We start from the raw sequence: 23,344 nt of genomic DNA on the forward strand, positions 1-23,344 counted from the left end.
TGAGATCAGAAAAAGTCTTTATTCTTTCTCATGAGCAAGGATTCTGCCCCTGTCGCTCAAATGGCATCCGCCTGGGAGAGAGCAACAGATAGAAGCAAGTCCATGGTTATATAACCTTCTAATGCAGAAACCCAACCCCCAACTGGCCTTCACTCTCATTGGTAGGGAGGCTGGCCCACAACCTAAGCGCGGGAATCTATCTTGGAGACAAAGGACACAGAAACATGTGGGTGTCCGATGTAAGGCCAGGAAGGCAGTTTTATCCTTATTTGGCATATCTTGTGCTGAGGTGGCACTGGGGAGGGTCTCCATTGCTCTAAGTCCTAGATTCCTGTAAGGTCAGATGACCTCTAAACTTAGGCCTAGTGGATGCTGAAGCCACTCTAGATTTGATTTTTCAGAATGGGAAAACTTCACTGCAAATTATCCCTCACAAATCCCCCCTGTTCTTTTATACATTTTGAAGTTTTCCCACTTTTTTTAATTCTAATTACCCTGGACACATTAACAACATACAAGGGGGCAGTCCCCATTATGAGTTCAGATACAGAGATTCAGAAGAAAACAATAACAAACAGTTGTCCTTTCAAAGTCCAAAAGTCTCTTTTCACACTGCAAACAGATCTGAGGAAGTCCTAGGGTCATCCATCTTCAGTCCTGCATCCCAGCCTCTCTTTCTTCTGCCTTCTTTCATTCATTTACCTACAAAAGGAACCTTGGTGCCAATTTAAATGACCACTCCAGAACCTTTATCATTCTTACAAAATTAAAATTGGAGCCTTGGTCAATTGTCATGATCACACATTAAAACCAGTTTCTTATATTTTGCATTAATCTATTATTAATTCCTCCACCAGGAGGATGGGATTTCACTAAGAGATTTATTTACATTAAGCTCACAATTAAAACAATTAAAATTTTTACCAAGTAGTCCAAAAATTATCCTCCTTTTAACACTGACTAATTATAACAAAGTTGAGACAAGTATGATACTAACTAAATAATAGAATAATATTCCCACAAACCCTTGACCTACTTGTCCTCATATTATTACAAAGAACTAAAGGGTCCTGACTCATACAGGAATACCTATACTAAACCCTAAGCCTAATAGCTTTATCTTATAGTAATTTAAGATGAACCAGAATCAAGTATTTAATAGATTTGTTGCTGTTTATTTGAAAACTTTTGATTATTGAAACTTGCCACCAAGAATAGGGACAACACTGTAATGAGGGAACCATATTTCCCAAACTTCAGAATGTCAATTTCAGGCAAAATGTATACCAAAATACAGTCTCCATTGAGCCAAACTTAAAGTCTGCCAGGCGCTTATGGGTAAATTAAGTCAGAAGAATCCTACCTCAGCTCATGTGGAACAGTCGTTCCCCCAGCCTTCATACTTGTATCTTACAGGGTCTGGCACCATGGGTTGGTGGCTTGGGTAGCTTGGGCAGCCTTTCTTAATACTCATATCTGGAGTTGACCTCAAAGAAACAATCAGTTAACAGTTCCATCAAATCTTAAATAACAAGCACCAACAATCAGTTTAAGATATGATTATAATCTCCCATTGGTTAAGGAACATCTTTAGTGAGCTTCAAATAACCTGTATTCATTTCTATATTCTTGTTCATAAAAATCAAATCTCCCACTGGGATTATAAATTATTGGTCTAATAGATGTGTATCTACTTCCAAACTTCTCTATCTTCTTATAATTATGCTTAATCTGAGCTCATACTAAAATTTCTTTTCTCAAAATTAAAAATGTCTCTGATTTAGTCCCAACAATTAATTCAGTCAATTGTGTTAATACCCAATTGCTCTTTCATCACTGAAATAAGCTGGGACCCCATTCCACACATACACAGATATATCTTTACTATAGTAACTTTATAATCCCAACCTCAGTCCGTGGTATAATGATTCAGTATTGCATTTGTATCCCTATTTCCTTTCCTTCTCAAATTTGATTGAGCTATTAATTATAAATCATTACAATTCTTTCTGCCTTCCTAAATACTTCCTCACACTCTTCTCAACATACTTAAACCATCTAATACAAAGGCATCCAGACCACTATCTAGAGATAGGAGGGTCTTGGATAAATATTTATCCCCATTTGTCCCCAAACCTTATCTTCCTTTTACATTTCTAGTCAAACCTTTATTTATCCTTCTAAATCTCTCAAACCCATTATCCAGCTTATTCAGCTTTCCTTTACACTTTTAACCATAAAATAAGATAGCTGATAAGTTATTGTACTTTTACTAACATAGCTGTTCTGCTTAGAGGTTAATGAGGTTAATGGCTAAACTCCACAAGCTGATGGATTTATGTCCTTGCAAGTTTGTTTAGTTATACTCAGTCTGGAAGAGTGAGATACTTCAGGAATCTAAATCTTTTACTTATACATTCAATTACAAATGTTAACTTTTGCTTATACCATGCAATAACCACAAATTCATATTAAAACAGCAAGAACTCTTCTGCAAAACATCTTTTCTAAAAGTACTTCCTTTCTTTAAAAACAGTTTGAATTTATCCTGGTGTTAAGAGGAATAATCACTAAACCTTTATGAAAGACTTGCATTATAGCCTAACTTTTCATTGATTACCAAACTCTGCTATAAAGATGAAAAGCAGGGACCTGATTGGATAAAGCATCCATATGCCATATGGTCCCAAATCTCTTTTACCTTAACATTAGTTTACTCTCACTGGATTGCAATATACCACAAAGATTTACCAGAATTCCTGTTCTAAATTCCAAATTTGTACTAAAAACCAATTACTAGAAATCAATTTTACCAACTTTAAAGGCCAGTTTGGAGACTGAATGATTTCTCAGTAAGACTTCTTCAGAGGTTGAAGTAACTGCTGCCCCTCCCCCACTCCTTCCTGGTGGGAAGTGGTGAAATTCCCTTCTTAATCTGATCTGTGATAAGTGGAATGATTCTTTAGGCAATCCTAAAATTCCCAGATCCCTGGGTCCCATCTAGAAACTTCAGAAAATTCACAGTAAGTTTGAATATTACAAAATCTATACATACAAAGTCTTTATATAATTACTGATTTTTCCTTCACAAACTTTAAACTTGTTCTGGTATAAAAGACAACTGTTAAGAGATCCTTTTTAATCTTTTGGGCATAGACTTGCTACTTCTCATTGTTCAGGAGCTTCATAACTAAAACAAGCCCTGATCCCCCTTCTTTCCCTGGGCTGAGGACCTTGCCCACAAATTGTTTCCAGGGACACCTAAGCCCTCTTTTCCATACACATTAATAATTCTAGGTTTCACAAAACTTATGAGAGGATTCACAGGGTCTTTTCTTCACATAATCACCAATAGCTACTTTTTCACAAGCATGCTTTTGTAAATACTAGATTTATGAATTGAAATTTTCTTTAAAACAAAGGAAAACTTGGAAGTTTATGATTTCTTAAATTACAAATCAATGCCCATCTTTAAATTCAAATTCAATAAGCACACAATTTCAGCCTTTCCAAAAAAAAAAAATAAATAAACCTTCAAATATAAGCATTCCTTAAAACTAATTTGGTATAAAAATGTTCTTAAGTAATATAAATTCCCAAAACATTATATATTCACATACATCCAAGTTATCATACATAACTATATCCTTAGATGACTTGACAGCTTCTGATAGTAATAAGAAAATTGTTTTTAAAATCAGAGTTCATAATTTTTTCCAAATTACATAATTTAGAAATTTACAATGTCCCAAACATTATGTATTTAAAACTTGTATTCTATTAACAATTTTAGGTGAATGCATTTCTAAACAACCATATGCAGGAATTAAATTATAACTTTATAACTTTAAACCACTGTATACATTTTCATAATACCCAAGAGTTCAAATGAACAATCTGAATATTACATTTATACCCAAATATAATGGTTTCACATTTTTTTACCACATCCCTTCCAAAACCAGTTCAATTTGATTTAATTCAATTTAGAAATTTCTTTAACACTATTTCTATATTTTACTCTCCTCTTATTAAAAAAAAAAAACACAAAACCTGAAATCCTGTCTCCTTTCAGAGACAAAGGGTTTGACCCAGATAACACAGTGTAGTTAACTTTTTTTTTTGGAGGGCAGTTGGGGTTAAATGACTTGCCCAAAGTCACATGGCTAGTTGTGTGTGTGTGTGTGTGTGTGTGTGTGTGTCTAGATTTGATTTTTCAGAATGGGGAAACTTTACTGCAAATTGTCTCTCACAGTACTAATGACCCACCATAGAGGCTAGGCTTTGAATTTGCTTTTCAGTAATGGCAAAGGGATTATGAAAACTCATTCATCCTCTTTTAGCTTCCTCAGGTGTAAAATGATTTAAAAACTTTGATACCTAAAATCTTTCAGGTAGGTCTAGCCTGTCTTGTCATGTCCTGTCCTATCTTGTCCTCCCTTAGCCAAGTCATCATTTTTCCTAGTTTTCTTTGTTCCTAACCAAAGGGGCACAGATTTTGAGAAATGAACAAACCAAAGCTTAAAATTGACACAGGGATTAAAATTCGTTAATTTTCTAGAAATAAGTTCTCCTCGTATTTCTATGATTTGCCTATTTTTAGGTGCCTGCCATCTTCCTTTAATTCTTTGTTGTTTTTGTGCTATGCTCATTTAACCACACCTCCTCTGCCACTCTTAAGACTTTTATAGACTCAAAAAACCTGTTTGCCAAGTTTAGTACAAAGTCTTTTTTGTCTCCAAGATGCACCTTTCCCCTCCCCTAACCCACCTATGTATTACAATAAAGTCCACATACATTGATATGCATTTGAGATTATTTACTCCTTTTTATACATTCTCCATGCATTTTCTCTTTTTAAAAAAATTTTTTAAATCAACAATTGTTTTCTTTTCCCACCTTCCTTCCTCACAGGAGGGAAAAAAAAGAAAGAAAAACAAAAACAATATGTACAGTCAGGCAAAACAAATTCCCATACCAACTGTCCAAAAATATATGTGCATGTATTCACAATTACCGATTTAAGTATTTTTTTTCATATTGCCCCATATTTACTAAGGGAAAGGCAGACTAATACAATTAGTACTTTTAAACTTGGGGATATCAATCCAGAAATTATATTGAGTCCTTTTACAGAGGTTTTAAAATAAAAGGACTGATTGTTAGTTTTAGTAGAGCAGCATGTTAGTTTAGTGATAATTTTCAGCAAAATCAAATTCTCAGACCAAAAAGGAAATACATTTTTTTCTATAAGATCTCAAACATTGTATATGGCATGCAAACATGCAACAAGGAAATTATTGTCAAGAAGACAGCAAATCTTTTTGTGGTGGCCAAGAATTGTAAGTTGAGGGGAAGCCCATCAATTGGGGAATGGCTGAACAAGTTGTGGTATATGAGTGTAATGGAATACTATTGTTCCATAAGAAACGATGAGCAGCTGGACTTTAGAAAAGCCTGGACTTACATGAACTGATGCTAAATGAAGTGAGCAGAAACAGGAGAACACTATGTAGAGTGCAACATTATGTGATAACTTAACTTAGATTAATCTTAGATCCTGCATTGCTAAGAAGAGGTAAGACTATCAAAGACAACTCCAAAAGAAACATGATGAAAAATGCTATCCACATGCAGAAAAAGAACTATAGGGTTTCAATGCAGATAGAAGCATACTATTTGTGCTCTCTCTCTCTGCATACAACATGACTAATGTGAAGGTGTTTAATATGAATGTATCTGTAGAGCCTATATCAGATTGCATGCTGTTTTGGGGTGGGGAAGAAAATTTGGAATTCAAAATTTTATGAAAGTGAATGTTCAAAACAAAACAAAACTATATATATATATATATATTTTTTTTTTTTAAAGGAGACAGAGCAAAGCAATATATGGGACCACACTAAAAAGAGTAGAAAACAACAGCTAAAAGGACACATAATTTTTTTTTACATGACATAATCAATTTTATATTAGCTTCACCAGGAATAGGACTTTCTTTTACAAAGAAAATAAATGAAATGAGCTGGGGGGGGGGGGAAGTTATAAGGGTAAGATCATACTACAAAAAATGTAGGCCTACAGACTTTTATGTGTTTTACATACCTTTAGAAGGAGGCCTTTTAAATGTTAAAATAATCTAGTCTGAAACAAAAGAAACCTAGGAAGTCACCTGATGCAGAATGGAGTAGAATAGCAGAGTCTTCAGGCATATTCTTTAAGTAATCATTAACTTGTTTATTATTTGTGTATGAGTGCACCTACTAGTGGAAATACTGTGTTTTCAATCAAATTCATCCTTGAATAAAAAAAAAAATCTAATGAAGACCACAAATTTTAAAATCTCAGAATTGAAAGGTACCCCAGAAGCCAGGTAATAATACAACCTAAACACAAACAGGAATCCCTTCCCCAGCATCTCCAACAAGTTCTGATGCAGCTTGAAATCATTTGCTTTAACTAACCAGCGTGAGAAAGCTCATTAAACTCTGGATAGTTCTCTCATCATTAGGAAGTTTCTCTAATGTTAAGACTAAATCTGCACATCAATAATTTCTCCCTCTTGCCTTGAGTTCCAGTCCTCAGAAAAAAAAATTCTAATTAGAAGAGTTATTATATGCCACTGCACCTCCTCCCATTTCTCCTCTTCTCTGGTTTAAAATGTCTGAATTTGTGAAACTCAAAGGCTTTAGCCTTCTTTTCTTAGAAATGGAAGATTTCACAGTCTTTCATAGAAAACACCAAACATATAATTACTTCAATTTCAGACCTAGATAATAATTTTTATTTATATGTATTGTATATACAACTGCTATATTTAATTACAACTTAATTACCTCAATTTCCGTTCATTCCTGTGAAAACTGGGAGGTAGGGCTTAAACTGGACAAAAATGATCCTCACAGAATTTAGCTAAGATATTTTTGAGGACTCAAAAGAAGAATAAAGGGGCAGCTAGGTGGCACCATGAATGGAGCACCTGCCCTGGAGTCGGGAGGATCTGAGTTCAAATACGGCTTCAGACACTTGACACACTAGCTGTGTGACCTTGGACAAGTCACTTAACCCCAATTGCTTTTTGCCTTCCCCCCTCCAAAAAAAAAAATTTTTGCTATCAATGTATTAGGACCTACATAAGACCTTTGCACTGCTTAAACAGAGATAAAATTAAACTTTTAACATTTGTTGCCATATATAGACTCACTAAATTGAACTGTTAAAGTCAATATAAAGATTACTATAGCCAGTCTTGCTAACAGAAGTTGTTTCCAAAAGCAATTTTTTAAAACCTTCATTTTACTCACTTTTTGTGAATTAGAAGCCTAAAAAGCTAACTTGATCTTTGGCTATATCAAGGGGCAGATATTCTGCTCTCCTTTATAGCATGATTGGGTATTTGCCATAGGAAGAACAAAAGATAAAAAAGTAATCATAGATACCAAAATATTCATAAGAGCACTTTTTGTAGTAGCAAAAAGCTGCAAACAAAGTGGGTGTCCATCAACTGAGGATTTAATTGTAATGAGTTATCATGGCAAATGTGAGGAATTCAGAGAAACATGGGAAGACTTTTAGGAACCAATAGCATGAAAAAAAGAACCAAAAGAAAAATATGCAGGAAGACTACAAAATTAAAGGAAAAAAAATGCCAGAAAGAAGCCAGAATGGGATTAATTGTATTATAAGAATATCACATAGTCACAGGACCAGGGAGTCATGTTAGAGAGAGGCATACACAGTCCATCAAGGAGGGCAGTCCTTCTCTCATTTCCCCCTCTCTTGCTTTCCAAAGCTTCTATGAAGCTTGGGGCCAAGAGGGAGAGTTCAGAACTACACATGACAGAAACTAAAGGAGACTAGGAATGGGGTTGTACCAGGAAACCCCCAGTAAACAGACTTGAAAGCAACAAGTTCTGGGAGAAAGGGGTAAGCCAGGAAAAACTCTGAGTAAATAACAAAATGCTAAACACAATTATGCAATGCTTTGGGTTAAGAGAAGATTAAGATATAAATTATGATGAAAAAACTCCCAAAACAAGCATAGGTAGAGCCTTATAGAAAGTAAGTCTGGCCAAAAGAACTATAAAGCATGGCTGGAAGAAATGATCCAACAGATAAGTGAAGTTAAAAAGTGAGTGCTAAAGGGAAAAACTGGAAGGAGAATAAAAAGCTCAAAACGGATTACAAAAAACAAGAAATATTAGAGCAAAGTGAAACAGTTAAACAACTAGGGAAAAAAATGAACTATCTATTCTGAAAACAACTAATTGAAAAATAAGTTGAAGAGAGATCATTTAAGAAGCATAGGACTTCCTGGAAACCATGACCAAAAAAGAAACTTGGATACCAAATTTCAAAAAATCATAAAAGAAAATGCCAGGTCTGTCTATAAGAACCAAAGGTTCCAACTAAAACTAGATAATGAAAAAAATCCTAAATTGAAAATTCACACTCATGAATGCTGTGCCCAAAATCCAGAGTTTCAATGCAATATTGTGAACAGCCAGAAGGAAGGAATCTAAGTACCAAGAAACCATAATCAGGAATATGCAAAACTATTACAACTACTGTAAGGATGAGGAAAATCTCTGAACACAATATTTCAAAAATCAAAAGAGAATGATATATAAGCAAAATAACTTACATTGCAAAACTGACTATAATCCTACAAGGGAAAAGGTATCTTTAATGGAATAGAGGAGACTTTCAAGCATTCCTGATGAAATTACCAGAGCTGGGCAGATTTTTGAAACACAAATAGAGAGAAACCTAGAAAGGTAAATATATCTGAGTAATTAGAAGGTGCTAAATGATGAAGTGCTTACATTCTAACAGAGAAGAAACAAGTATTTCTTCAAAATCCCACTGTCTTCAAGTATCATAAATGGGAGTCAGGTAACATACAAATAAATACAGGAACTGGATGTGTTTTTGTTAATTTTAAGGAACGGGGAAAGAATACACTAGGGAAGAACGAGGGAAGAGAAACTTAGTACTTTTACAAAATTGTAGTACAGAGAAGTGGAATATACAGAAATAGCTTCAGGGGTGGCTAGGTGGCACAGTGAATAGACCACTGACCTTGGAGCCAGGAGGACCTAAGTTCAAATCTGACCTCAGACACTTAACACTAGCCATGTGACCTTGGACAAGTCACTTAACCCCAATTTCCCTGCCTTCCCCCCTCCAAAAAAAAAATAGCTTCAGATAAAATATAACACCCATTTATTTAGGTTATTTTAAAGTATTAAAAAGCATAGGAATAAATGAACCATTCCTTAATATGATCTCTCCCTAAAACCAAGAGCAAGCTAGAGGCATAGGACTAAGATTAGGAGTGAGGCAAGGATGTCCATTGTCATCATTAATAGATGGTTCTATTTCTAGAAATGCTAGCTATAGCATTGGCAAGAAAAATAAATTGAGAGAATTTCATAATAAATTGAAAAGACTTGCAGTAATTTATGCTTCCCACTGCCTGGCAGAGATGATACAATAGAAGTGCAGAATGTTTCATTTTCAGACACAACTAATGTGTGGATTTTTTTTGATTGACTACACTTATTTGTTCCAAAGGAGAGCTTTTTTTTTTTTGCAGATGAGAATGAGGGGAGCGAAGTGAAAGCAAAATAAAAGAAAGAAAAGGGCATCGATACTATATCTGAAAAATACATAGAAAAAAGCAGAAAAAGGTTCAGAAGGGGATACTGACAACCATGGCAGTGTGGGCCCTGAATAACATGTTTGATATATTGTTTAAAAAACAACATGTATGTAATGGAGAGTCTTGGTATTACATATATCCTTATGTTATTTCAAAATTTTTGCTTTTTTTAAATTCTTTAAAATTACTTTTTAAAAAAAATATAGTCACTGTCTTCCAAAGGTACTCTTTGCTTTCATTTTATTTTATTTCACCCACTTCTTCCTTCTCCTGGTCAAAATGAAGTCCAGAATAATTTCCCTCATAATTACCACAGCATTTTAAGAATTCTCATTATCTTAGCACCACACCCAGAAATAACTGGCCGTGTAACCTTGAGCAAGTTACTTAACCCCTATTGCTTAAAAAAAAAATCTCATTATCAGTAATGAATTTCAAGAAGATAGTGATTTCTTGCAAGTTTTTACAGTTTTTAAAGTTTTTTTTACCATAATTAAAAGTACATTTTCATTGTCAAATAATTGTATCCCTTTCTTTCATTTTCTGTCATTACCTCTGAGAATAATTTAAATTCCAAACTTGTGTAACATCTCTTCACGTATATGTAGTTACTAAGTCTGACACTGTTGCATTAGACTGAACATGTACGGTTTTAAAATTTTCTCATGGGTCTAATTTTCTTAGCCTTTAATTAGTTCTGATTTTCTCTGAACTGTTTCCAGCTTATTCTTCTTTAAAGCATGGTATTTAAAATTAAATGCAGTTCACTAAAACAGAGACCTGCCCAGTGCCAACTAAAACATAGTAATTGCTTCTCCTACTTTTTTTGTACCTCTTATCTTAATATAATCTATTAGATACCTTTTCTTGTGTGCTGACAAAAGAAGGACTAATATAATCTCATATTCCCTAAAAGAATTGGGTTACACTTTAGCTTTGAATCATGATTAACTGGTGGTTACTTTAGGATTTCCATATTTTGATATTTTTGTTCGACTTGAGTTGGCAGAATCTCCTTCAAAAACAGATTAACATGTTTATGTGTATTTGGAATCAGAGGACATGGGTTCAAATGCCAGCTCTGTTACTACCTGTGTGACTTAAATCAATTCACCTCTGGGCCTCAGTTTCTTCATCAGTAAAATGAGGTATCTGGAACAGATGAACTCTACCTCAGATGAGCCACACCTTGAATGATTCAGGATGGATTTTGTAATGAAAATGTCACTTCTTCCTTGATCCCTTACAATCCTCTACTTAGTAATTGTCATTCCTTCCCTATAGAGCTCTAAATGTTATTTTTCCTTTCATCAAACTGAAATCAGCATTCTGTAAATTCCATCCATTTATCCTAGCTCATCCTTCTAAAACCTTAGCAGATCATGTCTAATTCCTCTTCCACATAACAAACCTTCAAATAGATGATTATTATATTCTTCTGATATTCATTCACCAGATTAGACATCACCAATTCCTTTAACCAATTGTTATGACCAGCTTTCCAATGCCCTAAGCATCTCATTTGCCCTCTTCTGGCGATCTCTGGATTATCAAGTACTTGGAGAAATAAATCTGAGTCTATGTAGAAATGATAATTATGCCCATAGGAGCTAATGAAGTAATAAAATTCAAAGAAAATGGCTTGGGATGGAGCCTTGTGGTAAACTCACAGAAAAGGGGCAGGATATGCATATTAATCTAGCAAAGGACACTGAGCAGCAGTCAGATAGGAAGAATACTGAGAGAAAACCATGTCATGAAAATCCTGAGGAGAAGGAATGGTGAACAGTGTTGAAATGATGCAGAGAGATCAGGATGGATAATGACTTAGGAAAAGGCCATTGGGTTTGGGAATCAAAAGATCATGGGTAACTTTGGAGGGAGTAGTTTAAGTTATGGATGAAGCTGGAAGCCAATGCTGCAAGTAGGTGAGAGGAGAAAAGGTAAAGACTGCAAGTGTAGATAGCTTTTTCTAGGTTGGCTGTGAAAGAAAAGAAAAATATAGGAGGATAACTTGAGGGGATGATTTACTCAAAGACAGGGGAGATTTGAGTGTATTTATAATCAAGGGGGAAGGATCCAGTAGATAAGGACAAGTTGAAGATGGCAGTGGGGGAGGAAGCAGAAGAGATGAGTAAGAAGGCATTATGCCAGAGGAAATAAAAGGGGATGAAATGCAAGGGTACAAGCCTTTGTGAGGAAAACTAAAGGAGTGCTGCCTCCTCAGAAACATGAGTAAAGTAAAAAATGGAGGACAACATCAAAGGGTTTTGAACTGTGTTAAGAGTAAGGGGGAAGAGGGAACTCATAGGAAATGACCTCTATTTTCTCAGTAAAAACTGAAATTAGGTTCCACACGGACAGTCTGGGGTGAAGAGTATGGAAAGCTTCAAAGAATATATCTAAGAGCTTTTCTGGGGAATGGCATAAAGAATTTAGGAATAAAAAGCCTGTCTTGCTACAGTGAGGACTCAGTTAAGATTAGATAGAACAGGATCAGAGAAGAGGGACGGTGGAAATAAATCAGTTTTGGGATTTGGCAAGGTTGAAGACAACTTCAAGGGGAAAAGGGATTTCAAAGGAAAAGGACAGTGTAAGGAACAGGAAGGCCAGAGTGTTTGGTTAAACATTAATGTGTATATTTAAGTCCTCTAAGGGCAGGTTTTCAGGTAGATAGGAATAATAAGCTAGGAATAGACCTCCTTGAGAAAAAAGGAGAATGGATCCAATAACTACCACTAAATTTGGATTCGGTAACATTTGAATAGGAAGAACCCCAAACAAAGAGAGGTTGCTGAGTGATGGCAGCAGGAATATCTGGAAGTTGCAATGGGGAACAAGGGGTTTATGTACTGTTTCTCCAAGATCAAGATCAAGGAGGCAGGGCAGGAAAGGGGCAGTGTGGGGATTAGAAAAGGTATAAGTAATACTCAAAATAAAAACCAGAGATGGAGTGTTTTCTGGGTGCATGGAAAGGAAACAAATCTCTTCCTGTGTGTTAGAATACAGACATAAAGAACATGAGAAGAAAAGGTCTCAATAGGACAGGAATTCCGTAGTTGACAGTAATATTTTTATTTTTCAACTTTTTTTTGGTCCTGTGTTTGAAGGAATGACTTGGGTTTTAAACTTTTTACTTTAGTACTACAGAGACAGGGCAGCTAGCTACATGGCAAAATGGATAGAGTACCTGGCCTAGAGTCAGACAAACTCATCTTCCTAAGTACAAATCTGGCCTCAGACACTCTCTGTGTGACCATGAGGGTGTTTGACTCCATTTCTTCATCTGTAAAATGAGCTGGAGAAGGAAAAGGCAAACCACTCCGATATCTTTGTCAAGAAATCCCAAATGGGGTCACAGAGAATTGACTAAAAAACAGCAACAACTACTACAGAGGCATCTATCAAATTCTATGACTCTGCGTAAGGAGTCGAATATACAAAAGTGGTTGGATTTGGCTTCAGTCTATGGAGCACTAAGGGTTGTATTTGGAAGCAGCACTCGTTTGGTGGTTCTGAACATTTTTTCTCCCCTCTGCCCTTTCAATAACCTTCTGTTATTTTGTTTTGGATGGGGATGATTTATGACATTGAATAAACAGTGAAAATGGTTTTGGAAATAAATAAGATGCTGTAGTTCACTGTTTAGTCCTCATCAATTATTCCTATGAAGCTTTCAGAAACCCTTCCTTGTTGAAGCAGTTTAGGAAAATTTAATAGTGACAACAGAAAAAAAATCTCTAAAGGGAGTTGTTGGTTTCACTAATCCAGAATAGTTTTTTTTTCCCTTTGTGCATCCTTGTAGATACTTTGCCATTTCCTTCACCATTACTTTTTAATTTAAAAAAATCTATAAAAGGAGGTGTGATCATGTGAATAAATTCAGTAGTTACTGGCATAACTGTGTTGAATTTCAAAAAAAAAGTCCAAGTTTCTCCAGCTTACTAGTATCTCCCTTATGCTATCCACACTCTACTCACCATATAGTTCATAATATCCTTGTAGAAGAGCATCAGAAATATTAAGTGCCATAGTTAAATGTACACATCTGTTGCATTTGTAAGCCCTCCAATGGCCAAAAGAATACTTGGGAAAAAAAATCTCTATTAAACAGATATTTTCAATCTTAACATTTTTTAATTAAAATCTTAGGGAATTGTAGAATTTTAAAAACGGAAATGATCTAGCAAAACATCTAGTACAATCACCTTATTTGAAATATAAGTCACACTGGGAGACTCAGTATCTATACATCAGAGGGATTTCAACTAGATAAATTTTAAGACTTCTTCCAACTCTATTAATTGTGATTTCATGAATCTTGTGATACAATGAAAGTTCCCCTTCTATATGCTCACCTATCATCTCATATTTTCCTTAAGTCAAAAAGAGAACTTTTTTCTTACCAAGGCCAACTCTTCTAGAACTCACACTTTTGATCTCATCCCATCTCCAGGAGCACTCTCTCTTGTTTGGCTCCTTATCTGCCTTCTACAAACATAAGCATGGCAGTCTCTAAAAATCTTCACTCATGGGAAGTCTAGGTGGCAGAGTGAATAGCACCAGAGGATCTGAGTTCAAATTTGACCTCAGATACTTAACACTTACTAGCCGTCTGACTTTGGGCAAGTCACTTAACCCCAAATGCCCCTTCAAAAAAGCAAAAAAAAAAAAAAAAAACTTCACTCAGGCTTGTTTCCTGATCTAGGAATCACACTTTATCTTATTTTTCTTGCTAGAGTCTACATTTACTACTTCCACTTCTCCATTAATTCTTCAACCTCTTGCTCTAGCTTTTCACCTGTCCAAAATGGCTTTTTAAAGATTACCAGTGGTCTCAGCTGCACAATCTGATTTTTTGAGTAGTCTCTACTTGACACTTGACACTGTAACACCTTCTTTTCTTGGATGCTATCTCCATTTAGCTTATCTAAGACTGCATTTATCTCTTTTTTTTTTTTTACCAGACCTCAGTCTCTCCTTTGTTGAACAGTCATCTATCTCTGGTCCTCTAATCCCGGAGAAAACACTCAAAGCCCCCTACTGGGCCCTTTTCTCTTCTGTCACATTACTTTTCCATTGGTGATCTCATCAACTTCTAAGAATTCATCATCTCGAACTTCAAGCCTAGGACCTAGCTCTAGCTCTCCTATGTATTCTATGGCCTTTCTTATTCCACATTATCAGTTGCATGCTGGAGACATCCTGTGAAATGTGTCCCTCTGAATCTCAAACATTTCTTGAATGGAAGCCATTTTATTTTCCCCAGTCTGTCCTCTACAGTTATCTATTTCTATTTAAGCCACCACCTTCCTTCCAGAGAACATAGGAAAGGGTTGGGGAGAGTCAAGATGGTAGAATGAGAAGATGTATATGTCCAGCTCACCTGTCTCATATCCCCAAGAAAATGACAATGAGTCATTTTTTGAGCACAGGGTGACTTAAGGAGACAGAGAAGTCTGTAGATACTGGATATACAGTCTAAACAGGGGCATATGCAGTGGTGGGGAACATGTCACCATCCCTGGACTAAAGTGGACTGAAAAAAGGCACCAGAGCAGGAAGCACCAGAGTATAAAGAGATCCCAAGGGATCCCTGAACTCTAGCACTGGGTGCATGAATAGCTGCCATCTGGCAGCTGTGTTGTCCCCTACCCAGTTCCAGGTCACAGATCCAGGCCAAATTAGAACTGGCCAGATTGAAGGTATTATAAGACATCAAGAAATAATTAAAGTCAAAAGACTGAAAAAAAAATGTACTCCATAGGAAAACCAACTGACTTAGAAAAGAAATGGAAGTGATAATTTCAGAATTATTCAACTACCTGAAAGTTATGACCAAAAAAAGGAACCCAGATATAATATTTCAAGACATCCCAAAACTCTCTAGCTGTGATAGAACCATGAGGAAATGTAAAAATGGGGGTGGAGGGGAATTTACCCCTCACTTAAACAAGTCCTAAAATAAAAACTCACAGAAATTTAGCCGAAATTCTGAGGTCACAGGTTCAAGGAAAAAAAATACTACAAGCAGCCAGAAAAGTACTAAGGAGCCACAATCAGTACTACACATGATTTAGCAAGCCAAAAGGAGTAGAGAACTTGAAACAAAATATTCCAAAAAGCAAAGGACTTAAGCTTACAAACAAAAATGACCTAACCAGAAAAAATAAATATAATCTTGGGGGTGGGATATGAACCTTTAAAGAAGACTTCTCAAGTATTCCTTATGAAGACACCAGAGAGAAGAAAATGTGACAAACATAGAAGTTGAAGAGCTCAAGTCATTTAATTATCTATGACTTTCCCTTCTTTTTTACCTCTCCAATCAATTGCGAAGTCTTGTTAATTTTATCTCTTATATGAATAGCCTTCCATTTATCCACAAGACCACCACTCTAGTTTAGGCCTTCATTGCTTCTCCTATGGATATTTGTAATAGTTTCCTAATTTATTTCCTTGCTTCCAGTCTCCTTTCCCAGCTTATCTTTCATACAGCTACCAAAACCATCTTCCTTTCGAACAGATCTAACCTTATCACCCCTTTGCTCAAAAAATGTATTGCTTCTGAGATAAAATATACATAAGTTCTCCAACTCATTTTGCTTTCTACTTTTAATAGCTAACAACTCTTTATGAGTCAAACTGAGAGTGAGGAGAGACAAAGGTGATAGTAAATTATAATTCATGATAGAGGAAAAAAAAGCAAATAGACACAAAAATTACAAATCCAAATTAAATTTATTAGATGGTATATTTACAACTAAAGACTCAGGAAGGTTGGACAGAGGAAAACCTGTGGATCTACATTTCAAGGTGGATCTCCACTATCCATTCAGTGATGCCAGTATTTTGATCACAATTGTAGGAGGAGTAAGCAACCACAGATGGCTTTCTTGCGTTTTTGGTTTTTTGTTTTTAAAAAAAGGGGCCCTATTATTTTCACATCAGTTTTCCTTTCTTAATAGAGGTTGTAAAGCAATGATTGGTAAAAATAGGACCTCATCTGTTGCTTCTGCTTCAAGATCTATGTTTTGCTATCTTTTGAGCAATGTAAGGAATTGAATGGAATGAGGTATGATCACAGAAATGGAATGCTCATTTTTCTGAATGGTTATTGAAACCATTAAAAAAGAGATGTAAAAGTGTCTCTTCTGTGAAGAGTATTCCATTTGGTTCTAGGTAGACATTTATCCAGAAAGTCAATTTTTGAAGTGTATCAGTAGAGACCTCTATTGGTTTAGGGATAGGATGTAAAAATACTGGAAACTAAAGCAAACTAGGAGTCAGAAAAAATAATCAATAGGCATGGGCACAAACATACCAGAAGTTCTCTCAATCACCAGGGTACTTCCAAGAATACAAAGAATTTCTAGTCAGAAAACTTACGTTTAGATAAAGTCCAAATAGTAAACATATAAGTCACAGGAAGAAACATAATCACAAATGAGACATTAGGTAATGAATTGTAGTACCAAGTCATACTTTAGCAGGCTCTATCTACCATACCCTAATATTCAATTTAATTCCAACCTCAATGACCTTATTTTATTATTACTCCTCTTCGTGTCCTTTCTAACCCAGTTGCTACTAGGTATTCCCTGAACCTTATATTCTATCTTTCCTCTCTTCATACCCCAGACCTTGAACACATTTCCCTCCCCACTTATCACTACTTCTTGGAACCCTTATCTTGCTTTAAGGTTTACTTCAGAGACAAAAATTTGTCTATGAAGTCTTCCCTGATTATCCCTCTTCAAATTACCTTATACCAGGGGCAGCTAGGTGGTGCAGTGAATAGAGCACCGGCCCTGGAATCAGGAGGACCTAAGTTCAAATCCAGCCTCAGATACTTAACACAAAAACTGACCTTGGGCAAGTCGCTTATCCCCAATGGCCCTCCAAAAAGAAAAAAAAAATTTTACTTTATACTTAACCTCCGTAGAGGTTGTATTCTCCAAACATAGTGTTTCATTTTTCCATCCCCACTGCTAGGAAATGACTTCCACATAGAAGGCTCTTAACAAAAGTTTAACTGAATTTATTAGCTCATCATCTTCTTCAAATCCCTTACTTTACTAAACTTTTGATTTAATCAACATGGATGGTTCTTTTAATGGCATTAATGCCATTCAACTGTTATAGTGCTTCTATGACACTGTCATGGTTTTCATTCTCCCTCTGGTTATCCTTTCTCTAGTCCCTTAAACTTTTCTTGCTCCCTTAAATGTAAGCATTGGTTCTATCCTTGGCTCTCACCCCTCATCTTCCCATTTACTCTCTTCATTGTTGAGAGCAAACTTAAAACTGAGTGTAACTTAACTCATAGCCATCTCCCTCTAGGAAAACCTTTCTTCTAACCTCCCAATCAAGTAGGTTCATAAACATAAGTTATGCTCAAATCTTTCTTCTCACCTCCTATATGCAGGTTTCAAGCCTTCTCAATTCTCTAAACATCTCACACCTGTATCAACCAATCAACACAGTTCAGGCTTTCAAGGCTTCTTGCCTAGAGTATCCTAATAATTCCCAAGTTAGTCAGTCTCCTTTCCTTGCTTCTACCTTCTTCAACCCATCATTCACACTGCTGTCCAGAAATCTTTCTACAAGTCTCTTTATGCTATTCCTTTGTTCATAAACCTTCAGTGACTCCCCATTCACGTTTAACAAACAGAAGGCAAACTCTTTAGGTTAGCTATACAATCTTCTCCACAGTACTGTCTAATCTCACACCTTCACATATTCTATATCCTAGCCAAAACAGGCTATTTCTTTTCTTCAATCTTCTTTCAGCCTTTGCCCAAGAATGGAGTAGACTCTGTTCCCTTATCTGTTTAGACTTCTTCCTTCCTTCAAAACCCAACTCAAGCCACCACCTGCAAGCTAGTGAGAGGACTTCAGGTTTCAGTGAAGCCTTCAGTGATCAATCCAGCTAAAAGTGATCCGAGTCCTCCAATTTCTGCTAACATTTCCTGAAACTCTCCTTTATACTTACCATACTCTCTATCTTTAATTTTTGTAGATATCTTTCCCCTTCCATTTAAGAACAAAAGCACTCTTAAGACAGTTCTGTGTTATATATATGTTTGTATCAGGTTAAGAATTCAATATAAGATGTTGAATGTATTTTTAACATCTCTCCTGGAATCAGAAGCATGTAAAATCAGAAACAAGGACTGGTTAAAGCATCTGATTATCCTGGATAGTTGTAAATCACTTAGGAAAAAGAATTTTTTATGCTTAAAACCAGAAGAATCATATCCTGTAGCACCAATTTATGAGACACATTCAAAGGATTAATCTCCATGTATACCTTAAATTACTTGATTGAATATATATTATAGAGAACAAATATATAATAGAATACAATCCTTGACTAGAAGCCAACATGGTAGAAATACCACTGACTCTGGGGTTAAGGGACCAAGGTTCAAATCTTTTCTCTGTTAATGTACTTAATTAACTTTCTTGGACCTTAGTTTCCTCATCTGTAAAATGAGGACTGAACTAGATGCCTTCTGAGGTTCCTTTCAGCTCTCTATCTATAATACTATATAACCTCACGAAGACTCCAGTCACAGGAATATGTTTAACATAGGCAAATATAGTGTCATCTATTATGTGCTGAGAGCATCAAGAAAGTGATGCCTTTCATGGTGAAAATGATATTTAAGTTACACTTCATACTAGTGTAGGAACTGAAGAAGAAGAGCTAGGAGCTTCCAGGAGTACAAAGAAAAGTTAACATGGATGTGAAAGATAAGCATAGAACATATTCGGACAGAGTAATCCTGTTTGGCTTGAATGCAGTTTGTGGAAAGGAGTCATGAAATAAGGATAATTCACTAAAGCCAGATAGCTAGGTGGCACAATGGATGGAGCACCAGGCCTGGAATCACTAAGACCCGAGTTCAATATGACCTGAAACACTTATGTGTGATCCTGGGGAAAAGTCACTTAACTTCTTATGTCTGTTTTTTCATCTGGAAAATGGGAATAATAATAGCACCTAAAATCCAGGTGTGAGGATCAAATGAGATAAAAATTATAAAGAACTTAGCACAGTGCCTAGCATACAGCAGGCTCTATAAAAATGTTAGCTATCATTATCATCATTATTATTATCTTCTTTCTGAATAATCTGAGGTCTTTTTCCTTAGGCTGATCATACAGAACAATCCAAGTACTGTTTTTAAAAACTTCTAGCTTTCTGCATTTTACATTGTGTGTATACACAGAATAATTTATAGCAAATACATCAAAACATAGTTCATATTTTTAAACTAGATATATTTTGTACATCTAGGCATTACTCAGTATAATGCAGACAATGACTCCTGAGATTATGCTAAAAATCTTTGTTATAGTTTTTGCATCTTTCTGTTTGCCAAAACATGAAATTCTGGCTTTTCAGAACTATGTAACAAAAGTCCAAAATTAGAAAAGAAAAAGTGAAACTTGGACCTGGTTTTAGAAAAAAGCAGATATTCTTGTTGCATTTCATTATAACAAAACTGCATTTTTAACATGATAAGGAACTAAAAATGAAAAGACAAGTTTCCTAAAACTTTTTAGGAACACGAATTAAAGAACTCTATAGTGAATACTAAAATAGATTAATAACTACATGGACTTTATTATTTAAAATTTTCATTTATGACAAAATATTAACATGATAACTTTTAGGGCTAGCCCTATCTTAATATTTTTTAAGAATACAGATAAACTATTTTTTTAAAATTCACATATATACTAGTAATTTCATCCATTAATTCAATTATTATTCCATCCTATTATTAAAACCTTTTTAAAAGGACACAGACACCTTTGGACAAAAGCAAAATACATAAGGAGGGACTGTGTACACATTCTTGGCAAAAACACATGCTCAGTGGATTCTATCGACTTTGGCTATAACTAATGTGTGCCTCCAATCTAAAATCCATGGTTTGACCAAAACTCTAAATTCATTTTAAAATTATATTATTCATCCATTCAGTTTGGTATTTCTCTCACTGCCACATGTTTGGTTCTGGGTAAGTCATTTAATCAACCCTGAGCCTTGGTTTCTCTGTTAAATAAGCAACTGAATTATGGAACATTTAAGATTACTTCCAAGTACAAAATTCTGTGCCAATGCAATGTCATCTCAAGTACCGAAAACAGCAATATGCCTTACCTTATTTTCCATATACTTAACTAGAAATTGAGGAGACAAAATTTTACAAAAACAGAAAGAGTATTACACCTCCCTTCTCACTGAAACCCATGACTGTCCAAAAGGTTCTTAACATGCTAAGGGCTTGTTGTACCTGGCCTTTCAGCTCCTTTTTAAGTGTTGTCTTCCCTCCTTAGAATATGAGCTCCTTGACTATCTTGCTTGCTGGTAGACAATTTCTGCTCAAAGTTTGAAATCTTGAAGAGACACTTTTCCAAACTCATACGGTCACTTTCCTGAACTCTGTGGTCCAGCCAAAATGGCATTCTCTGTTCATCACCTGTAGTACCTCATTTCCATTATCTACATGTCTTTGTACTGGCTGACTTCTTGACAGTAAAGCACTTTCTCCTCTCCTCTGCCTCCTTCAAGCACCAACTTGTCCAAGAAGCCTTTATTTAATTTCCACAACTACAAGTGCCCTCCGCCTTCTTAACTACCTTGCATTATTCTGTATATACTTATATAAATACTTATTATCATCCCTGATATCATGTAAGCCTGAGAGGAGGGATTGTTTCATTTTCTGTCTTTATCTCCAGCAACTAGCATGGTAACTTGGCACACAGGAGGAACTGAATAAATTTTTGTTGATTCACTGAATACAAAAATCCCTGAGTAAATAAGCAACAACAACAAAAATCCAGTTAAGGATAAATATGGAAGGATAATTGATTTTTAATTTTTCTACCACAGAAAAGCCATCAGCTTTTTCCTTTTACAGTGATCCCACTTTCTTTCCTCAAAGCCTTTACTCTATTATCTCACCAATCTGTTCAATAGGGAACTATAAATCAAGAGAAAAGAAATCTCTTGAAAATAGCCAAACCTGATTCTAGCTCCTGTTCCAATTTTGGATATTTCAGCCAGTCCCTATGACATGAAGGCTAAATGGGAAAAATGCAATTAAAAGGATTTCAATCCAGAAAGAAAAAGAAAAGAAATAAAATTCCTATAAAAGGTATAAGGTTGTTAAGAAAGCTAAAAAGATAATCAAGAGAGACAATTTGTAGAATTGGTTTTGTTTTTTACTGGCAGGTGAAATATCCTAAAACATAGACATTTTGATAGTCTTCTAATCCCAGATGAACTCAAATATTAAAGTAACACACATGAGCTAAGAGAATTCAATATTGTTCCAAGGCACTTACTGAATCTCTATAACTAGATGAAAACCAGGACAAATTAGGATCGACAAACAGTATATAATATAAAAATAACCTTTTGCTTACAATTTACAAAATGTATTATTACAATCTTTTATCTCTGCTAGCCTGTAATGCTGGTAGCATGTGTCCAGCAATTTTAAAAATCAAACTATTTTCTAAAACATCAGGGCAAATAATTTACAAATAAGGTAGACAAAGATTTAGATCATGCAGAGATATCTTACATCTTCTGTTAATATCTTATGATTGCAACTTTATCAAATTATATACTTACTTGCCCTGTACATATACAAAATAATGCATACATAATAAAACATTAGCAAAAGAGTAGTCCATAAACTCAATTTCTCATAAAAGTATTACTGTATTAACATGTCTACAAGCAGCGTGTAACAGGGTTAAGAGACATTAAGGCAATAATACTTGAAGTTACAAAATAAACCATATGTAATACTTCTTCCTAAGTGTACAATAAGGCAGAGTAGATGGTCCCAGCCCTCCCCCCCCCTCCAAAAAATTAGAATGTAATACTGGAATCCACTGTCGCAAACTTTCAAATTTAAAATGGATCTACTATAAAAAGTATATCCTTTGTAGGTAACAATCTACACTGCTCTCTTAGCAACCACCCCCACCTACAATAACCCAATCTTTTCTCTATGGGGGGGGGGGGTGGGGGGGTGGGAGAGGAAATACTATAAATCTGGTTTTCAGTGGCACTTGAATTTTCCAGTATAATTTTATGTGTCCTTTGTCCCCTTGCATCATGTCCATTCTGATGGTGGATCTCTTGGTCCTTTGGGTTTTCCACAACGATTACCAAAACCTACAGTCAAAATATAGATAGAATACATCTTTCAGAGTTTTGAAGCATATTATTTATAGCCTTCTCACTCTACAGGTACCTTTAACTTTAGGAACATAAACAATTTTCCATAAAGGAATTTTACATTAAAAAAAAAATCCTCAAACATTACAAATTTGTTTGGCAAATTTAAAATGCTTTATTCAATATCAGGAATAAAACCAACCCTGATACAACTTAAGAAAAAAATAAATATATTTGACATTGCTTCAAAACTAAAGGAAAACTGTTTAAACAGTACTTTGTACTTTAATTTTTTATTCATTTTGATGTGGTATATTCATTTAAGTATACTTTCAATTTATTTCTTGATCAACTCAGTGAACACTACACTCATAAAACACTACAAAGTTTGATTCACTACTGATTTTATCTTAAGGAAATCCAAGAATTATGAGAATTTGGTCTTCTGTTCTTTCTAATATAAC

General features: G+C 35.2%; 1 protein-coding gene across 3 annotated transcripts in view; it reads right to left on the reverse strand.

Moving 5' to 3' along the window:
* Positions 1–23,344, reverse strand: part of LOC138176038 (tyrosine-protein phosphatase non-receptor type 12-like) — a 140,265-nt gene continuing 116,921 nt past the window's right edge. For 2 of the 3 annotated variants that reach the window (XM_069106777.1, XM_069106775.1), the window contains one exon: positions 1–22,877. In XM_069106777.1, the coding sequence (XP_068962878.1) occupies positions 22,816–22,877 (62 nt within the window). In that variant the 3' untranslated portion in view covers positions 1–22,815. The remainder of the gene's footprint in view (positions 22,878–23,344) is intronic. The other variant, XR_011172149.1, reaches the window with a different exon arrangement.

The sequence above is a fragment of the Petaurus breviceps genome, unplaced genomic scaffold (assembly GCF_028583685.1).
Source record: "Petaurus breviceps papuanus isolate PSGF00001 unplaced genomic scaffold, PetGlider_PUasm1.0 80, whole genome shotgun sequence".
Lineage (NCBI taxonomy): Eukaryota > Metazoa > Chordata > Mammalia > Diprotodontia > Petauridae > Petaurus > Petaurus breviceps.